At 44.2% G+C, this 12,343-nt stretch overlaps 1 protein-coding gene across 3 annotated transcripts in view; it reads right to left on the bottom strand.

Moving 5' to 3' along the window:
- Positions 1-12,343, bottom strand: part of IMPACT (impact RWD domain protein) — a 56,525-nt gene that overhangs the window by 37,339 nt on the left and 6,843 nt on the right. For all 3 annotated transcript variants that reach the window (XM_045005655.1, XM_045005654.1, XM_045005656.1), the window contains exons 3-4: positions 11,788-11,840; positions 11,111-11,173 (exon numbers count right to left, since the gene is read on the bottom strand). In XM_045005655.1, the coding sequence (XP_044861590.1) occupies positions 11,111-11,173; positions 11,788-11,840 (116 nt within the window). The remainder of the gene's footprint in view (positions 1-11,110; positions 11,174-11,787; positions 11,841-12,343) is intronic.

Here is a 12,343-nt window from a genome sequence, read left to right on the forward strand (position 1 = left end):
GGGGCTCTGACCCGGAGCAGCTGTGCTCTCTGGTTCTCTAGTACACTTGCCCCATATTCTAGGCAGGACTGACTCTATTTTTAGACAAAACATAAAGAAGGGAATGACCCAGGGAGTCATTTCCATTTTTGTCCATGCGGCCCCGGCCAACCTCAGCGAGGCCAGCCAGGAGCACCTATGACAGCAGCAGACGGTACAAACGGATTGATAACCGTCATCGCCAATTTCCAATTGCAAACGGTGCAAAATGACTGATAACCATCATCTCATCGCCAATTTACAATGGCAGACAGTGCAATAGGGATGGTAACCGTCTCTGCTACCTTGCAAAGGCAAATGAATGCTGCTGTGTAGCACTGCAGTACCATGTCTGTCAGCAGCATCCAATACACATACGGTGACAGTGACAAAAGGCAAAACAGGCTCCATAGTTGCCATGCTATGGCGTCTGCCAGGGCAATCCAGGGAAAAAGGGCGTGAAATGATTGTCTGCCGTTGTTTTCACGGAGGAAGGATTGAGTGACGACATTTACCCAGAATCACCCGCGACACTGTTTTTGACCCATCATGCATTGGGATCTCAACCCAGAATTCTAATGGGCGGGGGAGACTGCGGGAACTATGAGATAGGTACAGGATAGCTACCCACAGTGCAACGCTCCGGAAATCAACGCTAGCCTCGGTACATGGACACACACCGCCGAATTAATGTGCTTAGTGTGGCCGCGTGCACTTGACTTTATACAATCTGTTTTAAAAAACCGGTTTCTGTAAAATCGGAATAATCCTGTAGTGTAGACACTCTGAGTGGTGGTTTACAGTTTAAAATTCTTGATCACTTCCATTACAAGGTGCTGCAACTGGGGCCTGGTCTACACTACGTGTTTATACCGAATTTAGCAGCGTTAAACCGATTTAACCCTGCACCTGTCCACACAACGAAGCCCTTTATATCGATATAAAGGGCTCTTAAAACCGATTTCTGTACTCCTCCCCGACGAGGGGAGTAGCACTGAAATCGGTATTGCCATGTTGGATTAGAGTTAGTGTGGCTGCAATTCGATGGTATTGGCCTCCGGGCGGTATCCCACAGTGCACCACTGTGACCGCTTTGGAAAGCAATCTGAACTTGGATGCACTGGCCAGGTAGACAGGAAAAGCCCTGCGAACTTTTGAATTTCATTTCCTGTTTGCCCATCTGTGCTGATCAGCTCTCCATGGTGACCATGCAGAACTCATCAGCACAGGTTAACTATGCAGTCTGAGAATCAAAAAAGAGCTCCAGCATGGACCGCACGGGAAGTACTGGATCTGATCGCTATATGGGGAGAGGATTCCGTGCTAATAGAACTCCCTTCCAAAAGACGAAATGAAAAAACATTTGAAAAAATTTCCAAGGCCATGATGGAGAGAGGCCACACCAGGGACTCAGTACAGTGCCATGTGAAAGTTAAGGAGCTCAGACAAGCCTACCAGAAAACCAAAGAAGCAAACGGAAAGTCCGGGGCAGGGCCGCAAACATGCCACTTCTATGCTGAGCTGCATGCAATTCTAGGGGGGTCTGCCACCACTACCCACCCCTGTCCGTGGATTCCGAGGTGGGGCTAATCTTAGCCTTGCCTGAGGATTCTGCAGACGGGGAAGATGAGGAGGAGGAAGAGGAGGACGAGCTTGCAGAGAGCACACAGCACTCCATTCTCCCCAACAGCCAGGAGCTTTTTCTCAGCCTGACAGAAGTACCCTCCCAGCCCTCCCAAGCCACTATCCCAGACAATGAAGCCAGGGAAGGGACCTCTGGTGAGCGTACCTTTGTAAATATAAAACATGGTTTAAAAGCAAGCGTTTTTTAATTTGCCCTGAGGACTTGGGATGCATTCACGGACAGTAAAGTTACTGGAAAAGTCTGTTAATATGTCTGGGGATGGAGCGGAAATCCTCCAGGGACATCTCCTGGAGGTACTCCAAAAGCCTTTGCAGAAGGTTTCTGGGCAGGGCAGCCTTATTCCGTCCTCCATGGTAGGACACTTGGCCACGCCATGCATGTAGCAAGTAATCTGGTATCATTGCATGACAAAGCCTAGCTGCGTATGGTCCCAGTGTTTGCTGGCATTCAAGCAACATCCATTCTTTATATCGCTGTGTTATCCTCAAGAGAGTGATATCGTTCATGGTAACCTGGTTGAAATACAGGAATTTAATTAAGGGGACAGAGATGGTTGGGCTGTTTGCCTGTGGCTTAAAAGAAATCCTTCCCTGCATTTAGCCAAACAGGGGGAGGAGTGGGGGTGATTGGCGCTGAGCTTTTTCACGTTTGGCTACCTGGGATCTTCCCTGCTACCAGCCACACGGTTGGGGGGAGGGTGGCTAGCAGCGATCTTCCATTATACCAGCCACGCGGTGGGGGAGGGGTAAAGCGATCATCCCAGAGAATTGGATGGGGGCGGTTCTGGTGCTGCACGTTAACAGGAAAGAAGCAGCACTCAACGGGCTTTGCTTGCTATTTGGGAAAGGAGGGCACTGGATATATGAAAGCTGCAGAAGCCGAAAGACAATGGCTTACCATGGCCGCATGCAAGCCAAATTCTGCTGCCCGGACCTGCGTCTGTGATCTCTAACACCAAAGCTGCAGGCACTCAATATTAAGATGCAAAATGCGACCTTGTAGTGAGATCACATGTGCTATGTAAGGTGAATAGTGTTGTTCACCGTGAAAGAGTATGACCATTGTTCTGTAAAATGTATCTTTTTAAATACTTCTCTCCCTTTTTTCCCTCCCTCCTGCAGCTGCAAATTTTTTAAGTCTCCCTCCTCCGTCCCGAAGGCTATCTCAGATAAGGCGGCGGAAAAAAAAGACGCGAGAGGAATGTTCTCGGAAATCATGGAAGTGACCCGCAATGAAAGAGCTCATCTGAATGAGTGGAAGGACATGGTATCAAAGTACAGGAAAGATGCCAGTGAACTTGAGGAGAGGAGAGACGCTCAAGCTGAGAAGTGGCGGCAGGAAGATCTGAGGTGTCGGGATGCAACTCTGGGGCTGCTGCGTGATCAAACGGACATGCTCCGGTGTCTGGTGGAGCTTCAGGAACAGCAGCAGGATCACAGAGTGCCGCTGCAGCCCCTGTATAACCGCCCTCCCCCCTCACCATGTTCCTAAGCCTCCTCACCCACCAGACGACTAAGAACACGTAGGGGGAGGCTCCGTGCACCCGCCCATTACACCCGAGTGGACAGCCCAACCAAAAGGCTGTCATTATTTTGAAATATTTTTAGTGGCCTTTTCCTTCCCTCCTATCCTCCTCCCAAACCCCACCCGGGCTACCTTGTCAGTTCTCTCCCTCTTTTTATAATTAATTAATAAAGAATACATGATTTTTAAACGAGAGTGACTTTATTTCCTTAGGAAGCAAGCGGTAATTGAAGGGGGAGGGTGGGTGGCTTACAGGGAATGAATCAATCAAGGGCGGGGGGGTTCATCAAGGAGAAACAAACACAACAGTCACACCATACCCTGGCCTGTGATGAAACTAGTTTTCAAAGCTTCTCTGATGCGCATCGCTTCCTGGTGTGCTCTTCTAATCGCCCTGGTGTCTGGCTGCGCGTAATCAGCGGCCAGGTGATTTGCCTCAGCCTCCCACTCCGCCATAAAGGTCTCCCCCTTACTCTCACAGAGATTGTGGAGCACACAGCAAGCAGCAATAACAATGAGGACATTGGTTTGGCTGAGGTCTGAGCGAGTCAGTAATGTGCGCCAGCGCGCCTTTAAATGGCCAAATGCACATTCTACCACCATTCTGCACTTGCTCAGCCTGTAGTTGAACAACTCCTGGCTACTGCCCAGGCTGCCTGTGTATGGCTTCATAAGCCATGGCATCAAGGGGTAGGCTGGGTCCCCCAGGATAACTACAGGCATTTCAACATCCCCAACTGTTATTTTCTGGTCTGGGAAGTAATTCCCTTGCTGCAGAGTAGTGTTCCTGAAGACGCGAGCGTCATGAACCCTTCCCGGCCATCCCAAGTGGATGTTGGTGAAACGTCTCTTGTGATCCACCAGTGCTTGCAGCACCATGGAAAAGTACCCCTTGCGGTTTATGTACTGGGTGCCCTGGTGCTCCGGAGCAAAGATAGGGATATGGGTTCTATCTATTGCCCCACCACAGTTAGGGAATCCCATTGCAGCAAAGCCATCCACTATGACCTGCACATTTCCCAGAGTCACAACCTTTCGTAGCAGCAGCTTAATGATTGCTTTGGCTACTTGCATCACAGCAGCCCCCACAGTAGATTTGCCCACTCCAAATTGATTCCCAACTGACCAGTAGCTGTCTGGCATTGCAAGCTTCCAGAGGGCTATCGCCACTCGCTTCTCAACTGTGAGGGCTGCTCTCATCTTGGTATTCTGGCGTTTCAGGGCAGGGGAAAGCAAGTCACTAAGTTCCAAGAAAGTGCCCTTACGCATGCGAAAGTTTCGCAGCCACTGGGAATCGTCCCACACCTGCAATACTATGCGGTCCCACCAGTCTGTGCTTGTTTCCCGGGCCCAAAATTGGCGTTCAATGGCTAGAACCTGCCCCATTACCAGCATGATCTCCAAAGCGCAGGGGCCCGCGGTTTGAGAGAATTCTGTGTCCATGTCCTCATCACTCTCATCGCCGCGCTGCCGTAGCTGCCTCCTTCTCGACTGGTTTTGCAGGTCCTGGTTCAGCATTGACTGCACGAGAATGCACGAGGTGTTTACAACGTCCATGATTGCTGTCTTGAGCTGAGCAGGGTCCATGCTTGCCGTGCTATGGCGTCTGCACAGTTCACCCAGGGAAAAAGGCGCGAAATGGTTGTCTGCTACTTGCACGGAGGAAGGGGTGAGGCAGGGGTGAGGCTATACCCAGAACCACCCGCGACAATGTTTTTTGCCCCATCAGGCACTGGGATCTCAACCCAGAATTCCAATGGGTGGGGGAGACTGCGGGAACTATGGGATAGCTACCCACAGTGCAACGCTCCGGAAATCGACACTAGCCTTGGTACATGGACGCACACCGCCGAATTAATGTGCTTAGTGTGGCCACATGCATTCGACTTTATACAATCTGTTTTAAAAAAACAGTTTCTGTAAAATCGGAATAATCCCGTAGTGTAGACATACCCTTAGGCTTTCTTCAGCTCCAAGGATACCACTCAGATTTCCCTTAGCATCCTAGGGATTTATGTACGTTCATGACTCCCATTACCGCATTGTACATGAAGCCTCTTTAAATGTCTCAAAATATTGTACAATTTGTGATAAACTCAGGACAGACAGCTGCAAGGGAGGGGTAGGAGTCCGTCCCAGAGGGTTAAAAGGCCCTCCTCCTTATCAACTGAGAGACAACTACAGGTCAATCAGGTTCAGCTGAGAAAGGGTTACCAAGGTAGCAAATTAGAATCAGCTGAGGGGGAGCTCCCTGAGGTTAATTAGGATCAGCTGATTCCAACTTGGGGCTGCCTGAGACCTTTTTAAACCCCTCCCTGGGAGGAAGGAAGGGGGGAGAGCAGAGAGAGAAGGAGCCCTGCTGCCAGGAGTGTTGGAGCAGCAAGACTCACCAGGAGGAGAGGCAGTACTCTCTCCCACAAGGGAGTAAAAATACTTTAAACAGGACTGGTGGAGAGACGGGGAGCAGACTTCCCCTGTGTCCTAAGGGGGACCGCATTACCCAAGCCTGTCTCACCAGGGCTAAAAGCAGCAGAGGCTGGGGAGACTGAGAAGGTGCCTTGCCACAAATTCTATAGTATAAAACCTGAGTAGAATATTGTCCCTACTCAGAAGGTGATGGTCCTATTTTTGACTTCCATGTTTTTTCCTAAACCTCATGATCTTCAAGGTAAAGCAAGGTTGCACAGATTGCAATCTATAAGAACGCTCAGATCCTGATCCTGCAAACACTCTGAACATGCTTAACTTTAAATCAGTAGTTCATATTGACGCCAATGGAATTATTCATGTGCTTACAGTTAAGTCTGTGCATAAGTGTCTGCAAGATTAGACAATTAATAGTTACTATTTGGAAAGAACAAAACCTTTCCCAACTCTTTACAGATTAAGGGGAGAAATCCCAGGGAAAAGCCCTTCAACATAAACTTTAATTAAAATGGATCATCGATGGTGTACCTGTACAGGATGGGTTGAAATTAAATTCTAGGAGATTTATTATTATAATCAGCTACTACTTCTATGAAAAATCTCTATATTCTTGAAATAAGGCTGCCCTCTACTTGAGACTTGGAGTTCAGTTCCTACCTTAATGAAATATTACTCTCAATTCTAGAGCTAGATCAGATTCTTGGTTACTGAAGCTAATCCTTTAATATCTGTTTTAATTAAGCACTCCTCAACCCACCTCCTGGACTGTGATACTTCTACATAATCTCCTATAGTGTGGATCTGCAGAGGCAATTCAGGATGAAAAAAGAAAGATTACCCGTCAGTAAATGGAGTTCTGGCTGTACTGCTTCTGCAGATCCACACTGATAATTCTTCCTTACTCTATTTTTGAAGGCCTTCGGTGAATATTTGAAGGTAGAGAGGAACTGAGAACTGCTATAAAGACTGCCTTTAGCATTTCCTGGTCCTTGCATTTTCAGATCTTAGACAGACACAAATAGCTTCTAAAACTTTATAACTATCAGCGGTTCCATTGCTCACAAGACATGGCACAAAACTTCTATGATGTGGATCTGCAGAGGCAATAAATTTGGAAAATTCCAATTATTGGTTATGAATCATGTTACTTGTTTTAATTACAGGTGAACAGACTTGCTGACAATACAGTTATTATTTCATACGCAATAAAGGAGACCATGACATATGTACAAAAAAGCAGATTGAATGCTGCAGCAAATATAAATACTATTATAAAATTAAATCAATTATTTGTTTTTAATTATTTTGTAATCATTGATCCATCTTTCCTCCAAACAATTCAGGAGATCCAACACAGGGAATGAGTCCCTCAATTCCTCTGTTTTTTCTTGTGAGTCACAATTCTATAGTGTAAATTTATTTTTATAATCATTTTGATTAAATATGGAGTTATTTCAAGGATTCATACCTCAAATGCTTTTTATTATGTATGAAAATATCCTAATTTATTAAAATTATACAAAGTCAGACACAGAAATCAAGAAAGTGTACTGATAAGGGTGAAACTTACTTCCAATAATGAAAGTTAAATAATTAATTAGAAATAAGTTTATAAATGTACCTCAGTGCCTCTGGGTGTTACAGACATGGTACAGCATGTTTATCTTTACCTGTATATATTCTTTTCCTTCACGTAATCATATTTTTCCCTGAAGTAGTTAAACGAATAACTTGTAAAATTGTACTTGTAATTTACACAGAAAGGAAAATACTTATTCGGAACACTTTTGTATTTTGCACAGAATTCAAAATCTATTACAAGCTGAAACTGCATGTACTAGAAAATGAAAATTTAGAACACTGTCAAAAAAATTTCCAATTATGATGTTTTTTAAAGATGCTTAAAATTCATATGTTTGCCAGGGTCACAAGACCAAAATGCATCAAATGTGCAAGCTCAGGCTTCACTTTCAATAACTTTTTTCAAGCTACTGCCACCTTCTGGAATAATAATGCATAAGTAAAATTCTGTGGCAGAAAAATAGGTTTAAAAATGTAAACTTTCAGTAACTCTGTATATTACTACTGAACATAATCAAAATATTTAGGCAGTAATATTACTAAGAAAAGACTCAAACCAAGAATCAGGAAACTATAGGCTTGTATCTGTGACCTCAGAATCCAGACATACTCTAGAATAAGTTAAGTACAGTGAAACCCCGCTATAACGTGATGTTTGGGGTCCAAAAAATTCCATCGCGATAAATCCAGGGTCGCGGTATAGTGGAGTTTCAAGCCGGTCAGTTTAAGTCAGTGGTCCCCAACGCGGTGCATTGATGTGTGCCGCCTAGTGCCTAATGCCCAGCAGGGGAGAGAAGCCGCAGCCCCGCGCCTGCCAGGGATAGAGAACTCCGAGGCTGTGGGCGCTGGTGCTCTCTGTCCCCAGCAGGCGCAGGGCCGCGGCTTCTCTCTGGCTTCAAGAGGAGCCATGGCCCCATGCCTGCTGGGGACAGAGAACTCCAGGGCTGCGGGTGCCAGTGCTCTCTGTCCCCGGCAGGGGTGGGGCCATGGCTTCTCTCACCTGCTGGGCACTAGGTGGGGGCACTTGAATGTCCTGGCGGGCACCATGGCATTGGGGACCACTGGTATTAGGCCTTAAAGGGGAGCCAACTTATGATCGCGTTATATGCAATTTCGTGTTATGGCGGGGCGTGTTATTGCGTGGTTTGACTGTACCCTGTTTCATGCTTCTTTCTGACTAGTATGTATACTAGTACCATTTTTAATACTTGCCATTTATTACATTCTGTATAATGAAGAGCAAGAATTTTAACTATAGCATCATGAATAATTTTGTTTAGCAGTTCTATTCATTATATTTAATGTTTCCCACTTCATAGCAGATTTCATATTACTGAACACTCATTAGGAAATGTTTTGGAAGGGTGAGATCAGACAAATTTCATGCAGTATCACCAATGAGTCCAGGGAACTCCCTGAGGACTTCTGGAATATTAGACACAGTGGCAGTGACCAAAAGTCAGACAGATCACTTAAAATAATTAGTGAAAGTTTTGAGAATATAAGTTATTTATGTTTAACAGAAGATTATCCAAGGTTTGGATAGGTCAGAGCTCAGAGCCCTCCAGAAATAAGTAAGTGCTGTAGAGCTACGGTAGTCAATCCTCCTGCCACCAACTTAAAACTGAACCAGGGCAGGCCCAGCGTGTTAGAGACCACTGCTTTTAATACAGACTACCGAATGAGCTAGAAGGACAGATTTGTTGCTGCAATCAGTTTCTTCTAAGCAAAACAAAGAGGTGGAAATGTCAAATAGCCAGTTACATTTCCCATCCTGGGGACAGTTCTAACTTGCACCAGCTAACTATAGTCCACAAGGGTCCATGCACCAGCTAGGAACAGTCTGAGGGCTGGTCTACACTGGGGGGTGGGGGAGGATCGATCTAAGATACGCAACTTCAGCTATGTAAATAGCGTAGCTGAAGTCGAAGTATCTCAGATCGATTTACCTTGGGTCCTCACGGCGCGGGATCGACATCCACGGCTCCCCCGTCGACTCCGCTACCGCCGTTCGCACTGGTGGAGTTCTGGAGTCTACGGGGAGCACGTTCGTCTAGATGAGATGCGATATATCGATCCCCGAGAAATCGATCACTACCCGCTGATAAGGCGGGTAGTCTGGACGTACCCAGAGTATATCACACCCTGGCCACTGCATCCCAAACCCTGTTCTAATTGCTGTGAGTCAAAAGGTGCAGAAGCCAGCTACTGTGTATCTACACATGCTGGAGACTCCCCCATGCCAAGCATCACCCTGGCTGGGGAATCTCTGTTCCATCTGCACTGCTGGGGAATGTAGGGTCATTAAAGGTCCCTATAGCACTTTTCACAGGACTAGAGCTGTTAACCCACATGCTGTTCAAATTTTAACTTTGGTAATTACATTCTGCATGCCTAGCTTCTCCAGGGCTTAGTTAGATAAGGTATCTGCTTCCAGGCCCAAACTAACTACTGTGTTGTTTCGTGCCAATTAAAAGCAACCATAGTCCCCACCAAAGGTGTTTGTATTTCAGTACTCAATGACATGACTTCTGTGCTTAATGTGTATTTCACTTTTGTTAGGTTCATATCATGCTTTAGGATCTGACTGGATAAAATAGACTATATAAAATTATTGTTTCTATTATCCCATGCTAATACCAATAAAACCCGCAAAAACACAGTCTGAGCATTTCTAAATATTTATTTATTCTCACACATTATGAGAAGTTCTGTTATCTGCACATTACGTTAACAAGCCTCTTCTAGCTACTGAGTGGCTTTATAGTTAATAATTTTCTAAAGCTACTTTTATTTAAAATTCACTTTTTCTTTAGCTGAAACATTTGCTTTTTATAAAAACTGGTTTTCTGCCTGCGTTCAAAGGCCTGAGTAGGTATTTTCAGATCCTGCAGTTTAATATATGGATATAGATTGGAATTAAGGAATTTGACTTCCTGGGACCAAACTCTAAAAGTAACCTAACATATATTATAAGTCAAAATAAAGAATTCTATATCAATGGTACAAAGGGTTTAAAGAATATAATTATGATAGAAATTATCCATCAAGATTAATGCTTGTAAGTTTATATAATGCCCTGTTCTCAACATAATTTGATATGTACAAAATGTACAGTAAATATCTATTCAATTAGACTGTTTTATTTATGCACAAGTCTTACTTCATTTCAGCTGTTGCAGCAATTACCTCAATCCTTCCGATTCATGCATCTAGTACTCCTGGGTGAATTTTGCATCACTGCGTGTGTGCAGAATTCATGGCCCCCGCAGACTTCTTTGCTTACCTGCAGAAAAATAACTTCTGACGGTGAAGTAAAGGGAAGTCGCAAGAGCGGTCATGCATCCACTCCCTGGCAGTGCAGACAGGTCAGTTTGGGCACCCAGAGCAGCTGGTAGAGACATAAATTACCGCCGGGGAGGCGTGGGGGCTGGGTAGTCATGTATGTGAGAGAGAGACACTCTGTCCCTCTTGCTTGCTATTGCAGCACACTCGGTGTGGAGGGGCAGGGCTTTGGGGTATTTCTAAAGAAGTAGGAGTGGGGCAGGCTCTGTTCCCTGAGGCAGAGCAGAATTTAGCAGCCTGCCTGCTTAATGAATTGTTCCCATTGTTCTTAGTGAATTTCCCCAGAGGGGGGTTGGAGATTTCCTCCAATGCTCCCCACTCCCATTCTCCATCCATTGTATTGTAGTTTAAATAAATTACCAAAATAATTGAAACTAGACAGATTATATTGCATTATTTTGACAAAAAATGCAGAATTTTGAAGAATTTTTAAATATTGTGCGCATAATTTTTCATTTTTTGGCACAGAATTCCCCCAGGAGTAGTTTTGTTAACATAATAGGTTTAGAGAGATGTACAACTGAAAATACAATAAGTAATTTTTAGAATTTTCCATCTTCTGCCACTTACACATAGATTTCTTCCAGGCTATTTGTTAGTTCGATATAATCCTGTCCTCGAAGCCAAGGGGCACTAGAATGACAAAAAAAAATACAAGGAAGTTAGTGCCTACAAACTGTGAGTTTTGGTGTCTTTGTTTAGCTCGAAAAATGATTGATTTAAAAAAATTACACTCAAAAGTAAAACCTTTAAGACAAAATATTGTCAGCTGTTCCCACTGATAAAGATTTTGGTTTTCTAACATCTCAGGTTAAGCAGTCTTCCAAGATATTCTACTGCTCCCCTCTAACGCCCTACTATGGGATTACGCCATCACTCCATTTGAAGAAGGCTCAACACACTTTCCATTAGCATGGTTCCAGAGTTTCTCTGAGCATAACGTAAGCTCTCTCCACTGCCTCCCCAAAAGCTGTGCATGCTGCTGCTTTTGTTCTCTCTGTCCCTGCTGCCATCCTGGCCTAACACACTTGCCCAGTGATCCTTTAATCCTGTAGTGCTAACATTTCAATCCCAAATTAAACTGTAAACTTTACAAAAGTTTGTTAACATCTCTGATTCCCAGGATGTATATGCAATTCAACCAGAGCTACCTTAAACTTCTACAAGCAGCTGCAATAATAATAATTTGAAAAAAAATGCAGTAAATGTGTAAAATAAAAATCTGTTAACAAAGAGACATCACTTACTTCAGTTGATAAATAGGTGGGGCTGAAGCTGGATATTCAGAAGGGAGAATCACCTAAAAAGAACGTTAAATATAAATATTCATCAAGCTGGACCTCCAAAACTAGCTACATTAAAAATGGACCATGACAGAACCAATTAGAGTATTTGGATAGTAAGCAGTGTTATAAAAAGGAGGAAATAGGTTGCTCCATTATTATGTGATGATACAAAGGCTGTATTTCTATCGTGAGAGTATAATTCAGGCTTTTGCCCATCTGTGATACAAACAAAGTATCATATGGTCTACTCTCTGTAAACAGATAAAGTGGCATACGATATATCCTTTACTATAAGCAAAAAAGGTTAGAAGAAATGTAACTGTTTAGGTGGCTATTTGATTTACTAAGAAGTATACATAGATACTTCAGCCCTGTCTACACTAAACAAAAACGTATTGCAACAAACTATTGCTTGGAGTTCTCTTGGCTTGTAATACTGTACAAAGCCATGTAGGACAGATATCCTAAACATTTTAAAAACACTGATTGCAACACCTAATAGAAAAATCTTTCAGTC

The sequence above is a fragment of the Mauremys mutica genome, chromosome 2 (assembly GCF_020497125.1).
Source record: "Mauremys mutica isolate MM-2020 ecotype Southern chromosome 2, ASM2049712v1, whole genome shotgun sequence".
NCBI lineage: Eukaryota > Metazoa > Chordata > Testudines > Geoemydidae > Mauremys > Mauremys mutica.